Source organism: Corvus kubaryi, unplaced genomic scaffold, assembly GCF_017639235.1.
Source record: "Corvus kubaryi isolate FWS band 111438036 unplaced genomic scaffold, C.kubaryi_AGA036_p1.0 37367, whole genome shotgun sequence".
Lineage (NCBI taxonomy): Eukaryota > Metazoa > Chordata > Aves > Passeriformes > Corvidae > Corvus > Corvus kubaryi.
In genome coordinates, this window is record NW_024581119.1 from 5,695,245 (window position 1) to 5,713,660 (window position 18,416).

General features: G+C 51.4%; 1 protein-coding gene across 1 annotated transcript in view; it reads left to right on the plus strand.

The window, feature by feature from the left end:
- The first annotated feature begins 4,214 nt into the window (after positions 1-4,214).
- FLI1 (Fli-1 proto-oncogene, ETS transcription factor) overlaps positions 4,215-18,416 on the plus strand; it is a 44,971-nt gene continuing 30,769 nt past the window's right edge. The window contains exons 1-2 of the mRNA XM_042034039.1: positions 4,215-4,695; positions 6,571-6,779. Coding sequence (XP_041889973.1) covers positions 6,614-6,779 — 166 coding nt within the window. The 5' untranslated portion in view covers positions 4,215-4,695; positions 6,571-6,613. The remainder of the gene's footprint in view (positions 4,696-6,570; positions 6,780-18,416) is intronic.

The following is an 18,416-nucleotide window of genomic DNA, read 5'->3' on the forward strand; positions in this document are numbered from 1 at the left end:
CCTCTGCCCCTCAGGGATTAGATCCCTTTGCCAAAGGGATTCCTGTCCCACCTCTGCCCCTCAGGGATTAGATCCCTCTGCCACAGGGATGAAATTCCTCTTCCTCCTTTGCCACTACAGGATTAGATCCTTCTGCCCTGGGATTCCTGTCCCACCTCATCCTACCCCACTGCCATGGGGTCCAAGGTCTTATCAACCCTTCCCTACACTTCCTTCCTGCCTTTTGTCCGTGAAGCTTTCCTTGTCCAGGAAATGTCTCTGTAACCCTCCCATCCCACCCCACACAACCTCAGGAGGATCTCTCTAAGGACTGGTAAAAACCCACATGGATTGAGGCTCACACCAGTCCCCAACCCAAACTGGTTTAACGGGAGTTCTGTGACATCCCACAGACAGTAAATCATTTCCTTGGATGCTCACAAACAACAGGAGTGGAAACGCCGCTGTTTTGTAAATGATCAGGGCTTTAACAACAACACCAAACTCCCACTTTTTGTAACCTCCCAATGAACACTCCTCGAAATGAACACTCCAAACGTGTCCTCAAACCCAGACAGTGAAAAGAGAAAGGTTCTCGTTCCCATTAAACAGACAGGGAAGAAGGAAATTAAAATTCCTGGGGCAGTCATGAACCTTCACCTAACATTCCTTTTTCAGGAATAACATAAAATCCAACAATGAGAGCAATCCCTTTTTTCCTATGCCCTCATTTTATCCCTGGAACTAAAGCTTTCCCCGTGTTGTGATAATGATTTTATCAATAATTTATGATTATTTATTTGAGTACTCTGATCACATACATCACCAATATTAGGGTGAAGTGCTTTCTATTTTAAAGGTGTTTTTCCTGCTAGAGAGTGATTCAGCAGAGCTGAAATGTTTTTCCCAAAAATATTTATAGTGGGTTTGCTGATTTTCAGTGGAGTTCAACAAAGTGCCTTTAATGATTAAATTAATAAGTGGCAATGAAAGAGCAGATTCTCACTGAAATGGGGCTTTCTGAGCTCTCTGAATGAAACCTTTTTGCAATGGTAATTTATGACAGAAAATCTTTTTCATGCTAAAATTCTAAATTTGTCCTTCTTATCGATGGAAAACGAAAATAAATGTTAGCAGGGAGGATTTCCCTCTCAGACTAATAATGCAATTTCAGGAATATGGCTAATTTTAATTCAATTTAACTGCTTCACCTATGCAAAAGTACCTTTGTGGCAGATGCTGCTTAAAGACAGCACAGGGAAAAGGCAGAGTTTGCAGCCACAGAGGGTTCTTAGCTTGTCTCCAAACTCCCCAGCAGCACAGCAGATGCAAACCCGGATGGACACCTCTCCATGGTAGTTGTTTCACCATTTCTTCCCTGAATCCAAGGAAATTCGGGAGCCTGATTTTGTTCCTCCTCCAGGATTTACCCGTGGGATGCGAAGTTTGTGCCCCCTGAAGCACAAAGTGCCAGTCCCTGCAGAGGGAGCAGGATGTGGAAGGTGTTTGGGATCCTCCATTCCTGTGGGGTTCTGCCCTTGGTCACCGATGGATCTCCCCGTTTTTCCCTCCTGGGTGTCGTGGTGGCCAATTTCACTGGGAGAGTCGTCACCTCACCTGTGGCTGCTCTCCTTGGCCACGGGCCCAGGTTTTGAGGTGCCGACAAATTTTGGGAGAGGAGCAGGGACAGAACGAGTTGTTGTCATTATTTCCCCATAGCACGTGGGAACGGGGGTGGCCAGTTCAAAACCCCACATTTTCCTGCCAGGAGAGAGAAACTGAAGCCCAGCAGCGTGTGTGTGGTTCCATATCAAGCACTGGAGCTCCATCTGCCTTCCCAGACCTTCCCCTTCCTCCTAATTAACATGTTGAGGAATTTTAAAATGTAATAAACATGATTTCTAAACAAGCCGAAAGGAAAGCTCGCTGCTCTCCGGTTTGATGTAAACATTTACAGCGCGGCTCCATCCTTAAACAGCTAATCTTATAGCGACCTATTAAAATAAAATGAATTGTGTTATAATTCATCCTAAAGCAACCTCGGGGTGAGTGGATCAGGTAACTCCTGCTTTTGCAGCCCTCATGACGTTTTTAATCAAATTCAGCTGTAATTGCTGGAGCATTCACATGCCTCTTTTAATACCCTGCCTCCATTTGGGACTCGTATGAGTCTGTTTTCTCTTAACGGAGCTAATAAATAGAAAACATGAAAAGAGCACATTTTGCGGGGCTCGGAGCTTTTGCAGCGTTCCGTTTGTCGCAGCAGCTGTCTCATGGGAACGCGGCACTTGTCAGCTCCCCCGCGCCCTGGGCTAAAACCCTTTGTGCGGCTGAAGCCGCTGGTTTTGTGTCGCACCCCGTTCAAGGGGACGGGGACACTGTCCTCTCCCTTGAGCGGGAGCTGCGGGAAGGATTTCATTGGCACCTTTAGAACACCGCCGCCGCTGAGGGATGCTGAAATGTTGCTTACGAACAAGTCACCCGCGGTTTGGGGAGGGAAGCTTGAAATGCGGGCTCTGCCTCCGAGATGCTCGTGTAAACAAAACCCCTGCAACTTTCCCTGCCCAGGAGAGCAGGGGGGCGGTGGGCTTGGGGTTTTTTTTTCAGTCCCCGACGCTCCAGCTGTTTCCAATTTGCCAGCAATTTTCTTTTGGGCTAGTAAAGCTCCCAGGATGGCTGGAAGTGGCCACATGGGTTTCTCCCCTCGGCTGTGGGGTTTGGTTACAAGGGACAGCAAACCCAGCTCGGGATTCGGGGCAGGCGTTTCCCCTGAACTTGGGAGTGCTTTACACCCCAAAATTTCTGTTAACGCCAACCTTTAAAGGTTGTTTCATTGCAGGTTGTGCGTGTGCTCGGGGGTCCCTGCCGGAGCCAGGCTGAGATTGCTGGAAAAGTGCAGGAAAATAAGAGGAAAATGAGAGGAAGGGGCAGAGATGCCTTCGCGGGTTCCCTGCCCCGCCAGGAAAACGGAACGAGGCGTCAGGGAACACAAGAGCGGAGCCCTCGGGGTTCCTCCCGTGCGCCGTGTTCGCGTAATTCACACGCGGAAACGTGAGAAAAGAATGAGCGATGACTTTGAAACGTGAGCCCGTTCGGTCCCCGGCCGGCTGGGCTGTGCAGAGTTGTTCCCATCCCCGCAGAATAATGAGATTAAGCCTTGGAAAGAGCATTTTGAACCCCGTGCACGCGATTTTTAAAAAGCCTTTAATGATGACAACGCTGCTTTTGATTTTAAAGGGTTTTTTCCCTATTCCCTTCCTCTCCTATTTGTTCCCCGATCCCTCCTCTCCTGAGCTCCTCGCGAGTCCCTCCGGTCGCTTTGCTTTTCCTTCCATCCCAAAGCAGCTTCTCCTTAAAATCCGCGTCCCCTCACCTTGAGGGAAAGGGTTTCTCTCGCCACAAACAACAACAATTATAACAACAACAAAGAATCCCAAGAATTTCTATATTAAAAAGCGGCGAGCTCCCTGATCGCTGGGTGCAGGTCTGAGTCTGTTTTCCTTGGAAATTGGGAGGAATGCTAAACGCCTCGTCTACCAGGGAGTAAATTGTGTGCGGAGCTCAAGGCACGGCTCCCAGGTTGCCCTTTCACCCCTTCACTTTATATGTTCCTCTTATTAAGGAGAAAAATGTTTCAATATGTTGGAATTTGGGGCAAAGCCGGGAAGGGGAGAAGGAGAATAGAGAATGGGAGAACATTTTCCAAATAGTTTTGGTAACCCTTCTGAGGGCTGCATTTTAAAATTGATGTTGTACTAAAATCCCTGGAACTTTTTGCCCAGGTTAGCGCAAAATATTGTCTGCGAAGGCTTCTGAGATGACAAAATGCACCAGGAACGTGACTCCGATGGGGAGAAAAACATCCCTGGATTGAAGATGTGTTCCCTCTCCCTCCTGAACGCGTTACTATTTGATAGGCTCTTACGAAATAGCTAAAAAGAGCTGGAGATTCGGCTTGCAGGGAGAAATGCGGAATTCTTGATCCAAAGGAATCGTTTGGAGCCGATTCCATCCCGCTTTCCCAGCCACGAGCATCTGCAGCGTGCTCCGTCATGCTTTCGGTCCTGCTGCAGGGGGAAATGGGTTAACTCTTTTCTAGGTAAGAGTAAGGAAAAAAACCCTCAAAATAAGGAACGATGATTTAAAAACGGATATTTGAAACTTCCTGGTTTTAAAAAGGGGAATTTAAAGTAGCACTTGAGCTCCACTCAGCGTCTCTTTTCGGCTTGACTCCTCAGCAATAGTTTTTTTAAAAAGTTTTGAATTTTTTTCCTGTTTTTTTTTTTTCTCTTTTTCCTTTTTTTCGGTGTGTTGTTTAAAGTCGCTCACAGCGCCAGGAGGGCTCATGGGGCGAGGATGTCCCATGGCCACGAATAATCGGAGGGAACAGCTGGAATATTGATAAGGGGGGCAAACGGAAATCAAATGAAAAGTAGAGGGCAGAGAAGCGAGGGAAAGGAAAGCAAAGCACGTCCTGGAGCTGCGAGCAGCACAGAAGCCCCCTGAGGAAATGCCTGCTTGATGCAGCCTGTCTGGATGGGCTGGGAATTTTAACTTCAGCGCTGCTTTGGATCCAACAAGTTGAAATCTCTCTTCTCCCTGCAAAACTGCAGCGGCAAGGGCAGGGATCCACAGCTGGCGGGGAGCTTGGGTTTGGTCTCAACCTGGATCTTTACAAACTGCTCTGCCACTGGCTGAGGGCAAAGGGTCTAAGAGGTGAGTCCTTTCAATCATAGCGATGAGAATAAGCGATTCTAAAAGGAGTTTAAGAGGCCTTTTTCTATCGCGGCTGACGCTGGCAGGACGAGACGATTGATAAATAATCCAGTGCAGACTCTCGAGAACCGGCTCCAAAATATGCAGATGGATTTATTTACATGCACAGGCGTAATTACAACAGGGAGGTAAAGGAGGCGGGGGAGGGGGGGGGGGACGCTAATCAGGGGTAAAGAGGGGAGCGGGGGAAACCAATATGGGAATCCTTGACCCCAGAAAATTTACTGGCGAGGCAAAATTACCTTGTCCCTCCACTCTGCCTGCCCCCACCCCCCGGCGCAAGTTCAGAAGCGAAAGAAACTGGAATGTGTTAGGAGGGAGGACGACAGGAAAAAAAAGAATTGTACTTATCAGAAACACATTGTCTGCCTTAGAGCCGCTTGCCCTCCCGTGCCAGCTGGACGCGCAATAAATACTTGAGAAATCAATAAAAGGGGGGTTACGTGCAGATACAGAACTTTTCTTTCCCAGTTGTTGGGCTGCGGCGTTCTTTTCTTGGGTTTTTTTGTTGTTTTTGTTGTTTTTTTTTTTTTTTTTTTCTTTTCCGTAACTCCGCCGATGTTTCGGGGGCGCGGGGGTGTCCCCGGGCTTTGCAGGGGCGCAGCTCCAGCTGCCGGGCAGCTTCATTAACAGAGCTCTGTAATTAACCCCGGGGCTGGCTCGGGTTAGACCCGGACAAGCGGCGCTAAAGGCGCAGTCAGGACCCCACAGCTTTTCCTCAAGAGCTTGGAAAAAACCCCAAAGCAACAAGCCCGGAGCGCGGGCCGCTCGTGCGCTGCTCTTGGCGCATCCTTCCCATCCTGTCGGATCATTTTCCTGCGGTAATTCCCGGGTCAATGTCCGACTCTCGCCTTCCATCCCGGGAAAACGGGACGGAGCAGCAGCGCTTAGGAGCGGCAGGCTGGGGATGCTTCTTAATGAGGCACTAATTACACTTAGCTAATTACAGTTAGCTGATTGTTTTCTGGCGCGTTCCAGGAGGACTCCAGACCCCGGGAGGAGCCGGGAGGACAAATAAAATCGGTTGTCGGATGTTTTGGTGGCTGCGGGTCTGTTTTCCCACACGTCGTCCCGTTTTTCACCATTGTTGTTCATCTCTGCGTCTCTGTAGTGACAATTTTGGGGGTTGGAGGCAAAAAAAAAACCCCAAAAACCTGTTCATCAGGAGCTCATCGAGTCTCAGGAGCGCAGAAAGTCTGAGATAAAGTCTGAGCAGGACCCGAAATAGAAACGGGATTGGCAACCCCGAGAGTTTTTTTAATATTTGCAGCGATGCTTCCATTCGGGATATTTTTTAATTTACGGTTTAATTATTGCTGGTGAGGAAGGTTCTTTAAATCAGTCGGGGCCGGCGGGTTAATGGCTCGGGATGGTTTCAATGAGCCGGGAAAGGCAAGGGCCCCTCACTCAGCCCAGGGAAACCTCGGGGTACGAGTCAATGGGGTTAACTAGGCTCGACATGAAAACACGAGTATTTCAGCTGGCTTTTAATTGTTGGCTAAGAAATTCAGTTAATCAAATGTCAAACGTTTCCCTCCGCTCTGGTCAAAAGTGAAGAAGGCTCTTTTCCTGAGCAGGAGGGGGAATCCAAAGGAAAAACCAAAATAACCCAGAAATAAACCTCTGCTCTCTGAGTCTCTCACTTGATTTTAGTTGCTGTGTTGATGGGGTTCTCTGTCTTTGAAAAGCTACGCTTAAATGCTCGATCATTCCCCTCTGAATTTTAGTACCAATCTTATCTTTAAACCAGGGTTTATTCCTTTACTTTTCTGTATGCATATATATGACCTGGAGTATTTGTATGATTTATTTCAGGTCAAATTTAGGACCTTTAAATATATCTAATAAACCAGTAAGGATGTTTCAGACTGTACCAGACACTTCGTCTTACGTCAAGGTAAGACATGACAGCATCTTTAAACAGGTAATGTCAAAAATTCCAATCCTCCCAAATTCACGGTCGTTTGTATTGGTTGAAAATCTCATTCCCTTTCTTACTGAATTTAGCAGGAGAAAAATCCCTTGATCTTCGGTGGGAGAGGGGGCAGAGGCTGAAATATCAAATTTCTAATTTTGGAAATGTGCAGGGCTGAGTCAAAAGTTGTCTCATTGGGGACAAACAATGAGTTCAGGTGGGCTTGTCTTTTCTCCTGCATCGATGCTGCGTTTGCTGGGTTATCCTCTAGTCAGGGTCTCCTAAATCCCAGTGTGGTCCTGGTTTATTGCTCTGGAACCACCGCCACCATGGGGCTGTGCTGCTGGGTTAAATCCCAGACTTCTCTCATAGTGGTTCCTTGAATTTCCTCCCAATTTTCTGCTCTCCCAGCCCCTCTTAGTCCCAAACCAGAGCTAAATTTCATTTCTCTTCTCCGCCGTGCCAGCTCCTTAATTCCAGGTGCAGGGTGATCTGTGGAGTTGTGCGGTTTCTGAAAGGTCCATTTCAGAATGGATTTAGAGGGGGGAAATGTTGAATGAGTCAAAGGCAAACATCTCTGTCAGCTGCTGAAGCAATGGATTGTCACACCAGGCAGTGCTGTGTAACACAGATTTCTTTCCGTGCTCCTGGTGGTTTTCCTTGAGTGTTTCCATGCAATTTAGTGGGGAAATTAACTTCAGTTGTTGGTTTTGAACTGATATTACCAGACCTTGCACTCCAAATACTTGCTTGCATATATATTTTTTTTTCTTTTTTTTCATTTAAAAAATGGATCTTACAATTCTTTCAATGGCCCACTTCTGCCTCTTTCTGTTTTAAAGATTAAAACAAAAACCAAAGCAGGGTTGGCACAGCCTTGTCCCTTTGTACCTCACTTGAGCTCTCTATTATATTTGACATCATATAGGGGTTTTTCACAACAGTTCCCAAGAATGTAAATAAACCAAGCCTGGGACATCTGGGTTACACGTTTGAGGCAAACCCTGCATGCAGCAGCACTTAGGGAAAATCTAAACCACAACCTCTCCTGTCCCTGAAGAAACACAGGAGGGTGTTAACTAGAGTTGGGTGGATAATTTGTAATGAATAATTTATTACAGGAATTCGCTCTCTCTTTTTTCCCCCTTTCCCTCTCCCAACGATCCGTGCCCCAGTTGGGATTTTCATGTGCATCCGCATTATTGGGGATGATTCCTGTGGATAATCCCGAGGTTATGGCTCAGTTTGGGTGGCTTGTTGGGACAGTCAGCAGTGGAAATACCAGCTTGGGATGATCCCAGGTCAGCTGGCATTGGGTGAACTCGTGCAGCTGCTCCACGTTTCTACAGCAGATCCAACCAGGAATGGGCAGGATTCCCTGTTGGGTTGATATCCCCCAAGATCCCACTCCCATCTCGGTGTTTCAGGGCATGTTGGTGAGTTAATTCTGCTCATTAAGTTTGCACAGCTCTGGACCAGGTTCTGAAACACCAGAAATTTTGTGGAGAACAGCTGAAATTCAGGTCTGGGGAAGGCAAATCCCTCCGAGTCCAAGCGAAGGGAGATGTTCCCCAGTGCGTGACTGGCTGTGGCGTTGGCTCCCTTTGGAGCTGGGGATGTGGGCAGTGCTCCCGGATGCTCTGTTTGCAGGGAGGAGATGAAGGCCCTGGGACATCCTCCAGTGTGGCATCACTGCCCTGGGTGTGGAGGCAGATCCTGGCCTGCTCCAGTTAGGAGGAAAATTCCTTTTGAATTGAGTGGAATGGAGACCCAGGGCTGAATAACGGAACATTCCAGCAGAGCTGGGGGAGCCTGTCCCTATCCCTGTCGGGGCAGCCTCCTTGTGAAGCACAGCCCTGCAGGAAAAGGCTGGAACAGAGCTTTATTCCTGGGAGTTTGTGCCATATCCACCAGGAAGAGCTCTCCAGGTGGGACTCACAGTGTGGAGGGAGGGATGAGCTGTGGGATGCCAGGCTCTGCCTCTAACCCAACCCTTCCTCCTCAGCTGACGTTGTTTTGGGCAAGGATTCTGTCTCTGCTGTTTTGTCTGCAGAGCTTCTTCCACCCCGATGGCACTGGGGAAAGGATTTGTTCCTGTCCTTAAAAAAAGCAATGGGATTTTGATGGAGTCTGATCCAAAATCCTCCGGAGACAAAGGAAATATCTGCCAGCAACCCTCAGTGGTTGGAGTCGGGCAGCTCTGTCACAGTGGGACCAAATGGTACCAGGGCAGCTCACTCAGAGCTGTTCAAAAAAGTGGGAATGGGGTGAAATCCAGGGAAGTTTGACCCTTAAACACATGGGTGAGGTCAGTCTCTGCCCCTCGGAGTTTGGTGGCAGCTTCCAGTGACTCAAACGCATCCAGAGGGAGCAGAGAGGTGCTGACGGTGCCTGAGTTATTCCCAGGAGAGCTGGGATTGATGGATGTTCCAGGCAGTGGGAAATGTGGCTGTGGATGCACTCCCGGGTGGAGGGAGCTCGGTGCTCCTGAGCAGGGCCCCTCACTTCCCCGTCTCCCAGTGTGGCTGCAGCCAAACAGGGGCTGGTCCCACTGAGACCCCGCTGCCTTCCTTCCCCTCCTGCTTCCCCACACCGACCTGGGAGGGCTTCCCAAGCTCTGGGGAGCACAAGGTTTGAAAAGCAGAAGATTGAGTCCCAATTCCTCTCTCTTTCTGTGTCTATTCTTACTACTTTTCACGTCACTCCTTCTCCACAAAACCTTATTTGCTGTCTTATGGATGGGAGAAGTATTTTCTTCGTTACTTTTGTGGGATGTGGTGGGATTCCACCAGAAAAAGAGAGATTGGGATTGATCTTTCCTACAAATCCTCCCCGACAGATGGACAGGGTGCATCAACTCCAGGTTTACTCTGTGCCTTGGACAGAAAATGCCTCGTCTCTGTGGCTTGGAGCCCAGGGGGTGTTCCACAGGAATTCCCAGGAGGAACAAACTCACCCAATATCCCGTGAGCACCTCCAGGCCACGGAGCTCTTGCCATGGCTTTCCAAATGCAGACTGAGGGGTGAGGTGAGGTGAGGGAGCTGCAGGAGGATTTCATTCGAAAACACTTCATTTTAACAAGGACTTTTACGTGGAGTCACTCGGATTGGAGCTCAGCCTCTCGGTTCTGTGACCTCCATTTCTATCACAGCACAGAGGAGTATGGAAAGCACTGATACCAGATCCCACAGAACTCCTGACAGGGGAACCCAATCCCACAGAACTCCTGACGCTGAATTCTCTCTCATACCCACTTCTTGTAGGGGCCTTAACTCAGTGGAGGGCTGGGAATCCGTAGAAATAAAAAAGAATTTTGATCCTTCATGGCTGATTCTGCAGAACTGCTGAAGAATTTCTGTTCCTCAGACCATTAGGGACTGACTGACCTGTGAGTATTTCATAGTTCACCGTGTGTCAGAGGGCGCCAATCTCATCTAAACACAGGGACTTGACTTTAGGGAATGAAACGTGGAATATAATCGGGAAATGAAATGTTAAAAGAAGACAGAGCTGGAATCCTGACCGGAGGGATATGGGAAGAATTAGGGCCATAAGCATAGCACCGTGACCTCTGAATACTGATTTTGGAATTATTCCCGTTGCCACGAGCTCCTCAGGGCTAGAGCAGCCCTCGCTCCCCTCCTGCCCCGCCAGTCGGTGGTTTCAGATCCGTGGAAAGGCGGCACGAGAGCAATTCTGGGGGTTCATTATTCACCCGCGCTTTTCTTCTGCCCTCGGGCAACGTCCGAACGCTTCGTGTGCCCCTTTATCGCCTGCTCCTCGCACACTCAGCGCTTCTGCTTTCGCTTCCCGTGCCCTGCCCTCCCCGAGGCAGCCGGGGCCGGGGTGAGCCTCCCTCCCTTCCTGCTCCTGGAGCTACTTTTCCTGCTCCTGGAGCCCCTTTCCCACTCCTGGAGCCCCTTTCCTGCTCCTGGAACTCCTTTCCTGCTCCTGGAACTCCTTTCCTTCTCCTGGAGCCCCTTTCCTGTTCCTGGAGATGCTTTTCCTTCTTCTGGAACTCCTTTCCTTCTCCTGGAGTTCTTTTCCTTCTGGAGCGGGGCTCCCCCTTTAAGCCCGGCTTTAACGCAGCCCTAAGGTTCGTGGTGCAGCACAAAGAAGGATATTCATGGAGGGAAAAGGGGCTGCGTGGCTGGGAACAATATTGGGCTTGTTCTTGCTCTCCCTCCGCCTGGAAAGTTTACAGAAGCCCTAAAGAGAGAGGGGGTAAACTCTTTTTTTAAGGACAAAACAGTGAGGTTTTCTTTGGGGCGGGCACTGCCAAACCCTGGCACGGACACGTCCCTTTCCCGCCGAACAGGAGCAGGGGACAGGTTGCCAGGAAAAAATATCCCGGGATTTCGTTGGTTTTGCGGCGGGATTGGTGCCTGATGGACCGAGCGAGGGGAAGGCGCTGCAGAGGGGTCAGCCCGCAGGTGCTCAGGGATGCGCGGGTGGAAACCTGCCCGTGTTCCCAGGAGCAGCTGGACAACCTGAGCCCGGCAGGAAAGGGAAAACCAAAACCTCCCTGGACTGTTTTTCCCCGGTCCGGGTGCTGATGTTCCTACTGAGTGCATCCTCCAGCGCTTCATCCTTTTCTGCTCATTCTTGTTTCCCTTTTCCCCCTTCCTGGCATCCCGGAGGATTCCAGTCCCTCTCCCTGGGCTCGGGAGGACGGGACAGGCCCCTCCAGAGAAGGTGGGGACCGCAGCGGCTTCGGGGGCAGAAGCTGCTGTGAACTCCCACGCCACTCACCCTCCGCGATCACTAATTCCGTGTGCACCCAATCGTTTCTCTTCGTTTTCCCTTTTGACACCCATTTCTGGGATCACAAACGCTGCTGAACTGTCGGGCTTCAGCAGCTCGTTGATGAACGCCTTGTGACAATTCCGTGCGTAAGGATTTCGGTCTCGTTTGCACCCTCTGCCCTAAAGAGGAAAGCCCCTCTCCGCGTGCCCGTGTCCTGCCGTTTCCCCGTGCTCAGCCCCGCGCTCTTAGGGAAGGGCTGGCATTGCTCCTTCCCCGCTTTACCTTCAGGACACGGCCTGAATCGAAGTCGAGGTGGGAGAAAAGTTGTTTTTCTCCTGGAATTGTGACGTGTTGGAGCTTTCTAAAATAAACCAGACTCCCGGGCACAAGGGACGAGCTTTTGCAGTGACCTCCGTCTTTAGGCAGCAGCAACCAACCCCCCTCCCCAGCTCCGCGACCTTTTAATGGCTCCATTCTTTCCCGATTTACAGAAAAAAGCCCCCCTCCCAATATGCTGGATCCAGGGAATTTCGTATCCCAGCCCTCCCTACGCTCTCCGGCCCCATGTTTAGAAGGAGAGGAGGTGTGGAGGGAAAGGGCAGCAAAAAGGGAAGAAAAGGGAGAGTGAATGCTAAGGGGGGAAAATGCTTTAAATCTTTCCTGTAAATCTCCAAACATATGAAGTCTGAGGAACAAATTCAAAGCAGGCACGGCCGCCTGAAGAGAAGTTCGAGAGAAATATTCTGTTCCATTCAAGCGCATCAAGGGTCTCGCTGAAGTCTTGTTTGGCTAAGGTCAGACGAGACTGGGTTCTCCAATAAAAATAAATCTCAAATTAATTATGGCCTCAAGCGAGGGGCCAGACGTTCGGAGCTAGTGCACTGCAGTCTGTTTTTTTGGCCTTCGGTATTTTTGTTTTTTGTGCCTCAGCTTTTCAATAATTGCGGGATGGGGGAGGGAGGGAGGGCGGGGGCTGTTTTATTGGGACATGGAACTCAAATAAAAGCGGCCAGGACACCGCTCGCCCCGCTCGCCCCTCATTGCCAAGCAGCTTCAAAGCTCCTGCATCTTCTCCACTCCACTTTTAAGACTTTAAGTTTTACTTAGTACCGATTAGCGGGGAATAACTTCCCGGCTTCAGGTTCCCAAATCCCCTGGGCTGTTCCTGTGGGGAGGAGGGACCCCATCCTTCAGTTCTGCAGCTGGAAGCCTCTCCTGATTCCCTTTTATTGCTGCAGCTGAAAAGCGGAGGTTTGCCCAATTAGTTCGGTCTAAAATTGGGAGTCGCTTCTGGGGATCGAATCCCAGGGCTGCAGTTTGGGCTTTTTGCTCGTAAGAATGTGGGGTTAGAACACAAACAAAACACGTCGCGTTTTTCTTTCTGCGGCGGGATCGGTGCCAGAGGAAAGGCAGAGCCGGGGATTTTAAACGTTCTCTGGAGCTGGGGGAGAGTTTTCCTCCAGTGAAGGATGAACTCTGTCCCCCTGCAAGTACAGAATGATGAGAATTACGTGTAGAGTGAATAAATGTATAGCAAATTATGGAGAAAATCGTATTATTAGATGGATAACACACACAATGCACCCAGCGCAGGCTCTGTAAATACGCGTGTACTGGAAGCTCCTTTAAAGAAGGGGACACTGTGCCACAGTCAGCGGGAAACGAGGCACTTGCTAGCGACAAAGCCAGGGCGTGGATGTCTGGGGGGTTTTGAGCTGCCCTCCCCATCACCGCGTTAGTTCACAGCGACAGTTCCAGGCTGGGCACAACGAGAGCTCAGCTGATGCTGTTGGGGTTAGAGAGGGTGACAGAAGCCAATCCCCTCTCCCATCCTCGCAAAATCAGATTCGCACCCTGCAGTGGGGCTGGGGAAGGTTTTCACTGTGTTTATTCCTAGGGAATAACTGGCGGGTTTAGTCAGGAAGCGATGCCCGCTAATCCTGTGTGGGTGACAGACAGAAAACCCAAATCTTTGGGGTTCTGTGAGGGACTGGCACCGAACTGCACCGAGGGTTAATTCCTTTGGGTCCGGACACCAAACAGCTCCAGGCCACATCCCCCCAGTGGATCCTCTTTCCTTTCGTTCGGATCGCGCCGAACGCGGCGTTTTCACCTTCTCCGTGTGGGGCTGCAACCCCTGGACCCAGCCCTGGGGACGGGGAGAGGAGGTGGGGACGTGCCGAGCGCCTGAGATCGATATTGAACTAATTAAAAACGCCGCTCGACAATTCCGTTACATTCATTAACGGAGTGAAAGATAATAATAATAATAATAATAATAATAATAATAATAATAATAGAGGAGTAACAGATTTCTACCAGCCTGTCCCGATGTAAGCATTTGAAATCTTCCGTGGTTGCCAAGATCAAATGATTTTCCAGATGTCTGGTGGTGACCACATTAAACAGATCCTAATTCCTCTGCTGTACGTACATGTGCATCCAAAGGGCGAGCAACAGACCCAGAGTGGCGCGCATCGCTCAGCCCCGTGCCCGGCTTTCCCCCGCCTGTCTCGGCTCCCTTCTTCTTGGTTAAATACCCTTCAATAACAGTTAATTCTCACTTCAATAACAGTTAAATTCTCACTTCAATAACAGTTAAATTCTCAGTTCAATAGCAGTTCAAACCTCAGTTAAATACTCAGTTAAAGAACAGTTAAATACCCAGAGTCACGGCACAACCACCTAGGATGATTCAGAGCTTGGCGCACGGAGGTTAGGAATATTCCAGCCTTTTCCAAAAAACTTTGGTATAACTTCCAGGGTGGCTTTGGGTTTGGTTTTGAGGGGGTTTTGGTTTGTTTGTTTTGTTTTTGTTTTTTGGGGGGGCGGTGTTTTAAAAAAAAAAAAACAGAAAAAAAAATAAAGCAAAGCTTCTATCGTTCGTTATTTGGGAGGAAAATAGCAGAGTGTTCCTCTTGTCTTTAGAGTGTGTAACAGCTTCGCTCATTCCCTTATCTCTTGGATTCTCCCAAATGTTATTTTAGACCAAACACAGGAGGTGAAGCGCGGAGCATCCCTGGCAGACCCGGTACCCCGAGTGACCCGAGCAGGCTCCGTTCGATTCATCCCCAGACATGCAAAATAAGCCCCTGGGGGTCACGGTGCCCGTCTGGCCATAAAATGTAGAGTTGGGTTCCTGAAACACCTCCCGGTGGGATGGCGGGGGGTCTGTTTGGCACCTTCCTGTCTTTGGGAGCGCCGGGGATGGGCGGCGGGGGCCGGATTTGTTTGTCCCTCCAGCCCGGAGCTGGGCAAAGGGGTTTGGAGAGGCTGGGCTCGGGGTGTTGGGCTCGGGGGCTTTTGAGGGTGTTGGGCTCGGCTCCCGTGAGCTGGGCGCGTTTCCAGGTGGTTTCTCGCCCGGATCCCCGGCTCTCCCCCACCGTCGGTCCCGCAGCCCCAGCTCAAAGTGCCGAGTGAGGTCCGTGGGTGACAGAGGCTCCTTCCAGGGGATTTTCCCTCCTTCCTTTCGCGGTTCGGATCCTCAGCCTGTCCTCTTCCTCACCCCCACCCGCGGTGTTTGTCGGGGCTGGTAGAGAGCGTTGTCTAGAGAGGAAACCATTTGGGTTTTGAAAGGATGCGTTTCACTCTTCCCTTTAACCTCTCGCTTTTCTGCTCGCTGCAGCCTCCTGCCATGTGGGAACGCCGAGGGGGGAGCCGGGACGGGAGCTTTGGCGGGGGGACAGGACAGAGGGCAGGGAAAAGCAAAGAGGAATGAGGAAAGCAAAGGGTTAACCGTGATTTCTTTTAATTGAACTCCAGTTTTGTGGCCCTAGGCGAGGGGGGACCTGACCCCGCTAGCAGCATCCAGATGTGCTGCTCTCGGGGGACCCCGGCGCAGACCCCGGGACTGCGGGGCAGACGGGGGAGGCCGGGGGTGCGGGGGCCGCGCTGTCCCTGCGCTCCCCCTTCACCTCCCGGCTGCGGGCGGCCTCAATCGCTGGCAAGCAGCGAGCCCAAAACCTCCAGGTCTGGTCACGTTCAGCCCCGTGTCTGCATCCGAACTGCAAAATTGTAGCTGAATTGATGAGGCTAATTTCAGAGGAGGGGGAGGGAGGGAGGGGAGGGAGGGGCAAGGGGGATCTGCGGCTCTCTCCTGCCAGCTCCGGGCTTGGAGAAATAAAGTATTAATAAGGCATCTCTGCCGCGGCCGGCTAGAAACACCGGTGGCATTATTGCACTTCCCTTTTGGAAGGGGCAGGATCACTTTGGAGATCATTTTGCCCCCCCTCACCCCCCTCCCCGTGGCTGGACTAAAGACAGGGGGAAACAAAAAGCCTGGACACAACCGGCACTGGACAAGGTAATGCTCTCCAGCGATGTGCAGGGTGTCCTCCCGCCTTGACACTTTTCTTTCGTTGCTTCACCCTCCTCTTCCCCCCTCTGCTCTGCCCCCCGCTTTGTGGAAGTGGGGCAGCAGGGACGCCCCGGCTGTTGCATGATGTGTTCCGCCGCTGGTTATTTTGGCAAGGGCGGGGGGAGCGGGGGAGCTGCACAGGCGGGCATTGTCTCCCTTCCCCGGCTCCTTTGGAAGGGTTCGGCTTTTCCCGGAAAAAGGAAAACGCGCGTTTCTCCTCCGCTGCTCGCTCCCGTTTGAATGAGAGGCAGAATTGCACGCCAGGTCTGAGGCGAGGTTTACAGGCTGCTGGCTGAGGGGTTTTGTTTGCTGTGCCCGTCAGGAGCGGTAAATTCCGCTCTTCTGACGATTATTGTGAGGTTTTGACATTTTTGTCAAGTGGGGGGTGTCCCCCCGCTCTGCGTGGGGTTTAACACCTCAGCGAGGAGCTCGCACTGTGAGAGGAGGCTGGGAAAGGACTCCCGGCACCTGAAAGGAAGGATGGAAAACTATCCATCCCAGGGTTTTCCCTTCCGAGCCCCGTATCCCACCCGGCGAGACGAGCGGGAGTGAGGGGAAGGGGCGAAAGTGGCCGAGAGCCTCGGCGTGCCCCAGCCCCATCCGCAGCCTCTGTTTAACCCTGGGCCGTCCGTCTGTCCTGCATTATGGGACTCACCGCTCGCTCCTGGCACCCTCGGCTCACGCTCCGTGCTGGGAGGCGTGAAGGAGAGGGCTCGAAATACGCTTTAAATGCGTTTTAATCGCCAGGTTTTTCTTTTCTCCCTCCGCCTGCCGTCACTGAGTCGCATTTACGGTTTTCTCCCCTTAATTTTTCCCGCTGACTGGAAAACGCATTAATAAAAAAATCTGTGGGAAGAGACGGAAACTCAGTGAGTCAGGCTAAAGCTGCTCCAGCCAAAAGGAAAAAAAAATGGCAAAAACCCACGTTAAACTAAACTGGGGGATGACACAGGCGGGCTAACACGGGCTGGGGTGCGAGGCAAGCGCTGCGCTGGCCGGGCTGTCCCAGCGACAAACAAGAGCTGTGACAGAGGTGGCCATTGTTCTGCCCCTTCTTATCTAAATGGAGCAAATATCCTGTATGTAAAATATATATATTTTCATCAAGAAGGCAGGACCAGCGTAGAGACGAAGGTTTCCTCCTCGAGTGACTTCACTTCCCAAAATTAGCAGAAAAAAACGTTTCATCCGGTTAACTGTCTCTTTTTCGCTCTGCTGCAACAACCAAAGTCAAAAAAAGAGAGAGACCGAGAGAGAGGGAGGGAGGGAGGGAGAGAGGGGGAGAGGGGGTACGGAGAGAGCAACGAAACCGCTGGAAGGGCAGCGAGAAGAGCGAAAAGAGAGAGAAGGATAAAAAACTTCAGGAGGCGTCAGTCGCAGGCTAAACCGGGTCAATGTGTGGAATATTGCTGGTCCCGGCTGGAAGTTATTCCCGATGGACGGCACTATTAAGGTAAGGGGGCAGGAGGGGCTGGGGGTCCCCTCTGCCTGGGGGGGCTCTGGAAAGGGGCGCGGGGCTGGGGGCCGGCTCCGGCCGGGCTCTCTCCTCCTCCTCCTCCTCCTCCTCCTACTCCTTCTCCTCCTCCTCTCTCGCCGCCGCCGCCGCCGCGTCTCGGGGCTCTCCCGTCGCCTCCCCGGTGCTCGGGGGTTCGCAGCCGGCTCGTACCCCTGGGCCAGGGGCCGCGGAGGGGGCAGCTCCCGTCCCCCGGTTCCGGAGGGCAGTGACAGCTCCTGTCCCCGGCGTGGCTCGGAGCTGCCCCAGATGTGCGTGTGCCCCTGGCCCCGGTCCCTCGCCCGGCCCTGGCTCTGGTGGTCGCCCGTGCGTTTCCTCCAGCAACTCTTTTGGTTTTTTTGGCGCGGAAAAAGCCCCGGGTTGGAGCAGAAACATCACCCCGGCTTGGGGGAAAGGGAAGCGGAGTGTGGCAAATAAACCACCAACATAACCAACCTCTGGTGGCCTTGAGCAACCAGGGACGCTGCTGGGGCTGGGAGTGCAGTTCCCCCTCCTGTCCCCCGGCCAACCGGCCACTCTTTCGGTCCCTGGAAAGATAAACCAAGCCTTTCCAAGCTCCCTGAGGTGCTTCTCGGAGCCCAGGCAGCACAGGGCTGGCTCTGGGGGACCCTCGTGTGATTCTGACGGGCTCTTCTTGAGGGAGTGCTGCGGAACAGAAGCCGCTCGAACAGAGGAGCCTTGAAGCGAGAGACGCTGTGGGTGTGTTTGGGTTGGAGGATTTCGAAAGATGCCTATCGCCTGGCTGGGTGGGGTGTCGAGCTCGTCTTAAAAGTGCTTTTTTTTTCTTTTTTTTTCTTTTTTTTTTTCTTTCTTTTTTTTTTTTTTTATTTTGCTGACCTGGGTAGAACGGAGCTGCAAATGGGCAGGAACTGAAACTGTCTCCCCTAGATTGCAGCTTGTGACAAGTGCACGGTTTGGAAAGGTTTCAAGAGAAGGGGGAGGGAAGGAGGAGATGGGCAGGAAGAGAAAATGGAAAGAGGGAATGAAAGGGTGAATGTCAGAAAAGAAGGGAGAAAGCAGGAGCATTGAAAGCAAATATTTGGGAGGTATGGCTGGAATAAGACAGGTTTTCCCCTCCACCTCCTCAGATCTGTAGCAAAAAAGTAACCTGGGCCTCATTCAGGATACA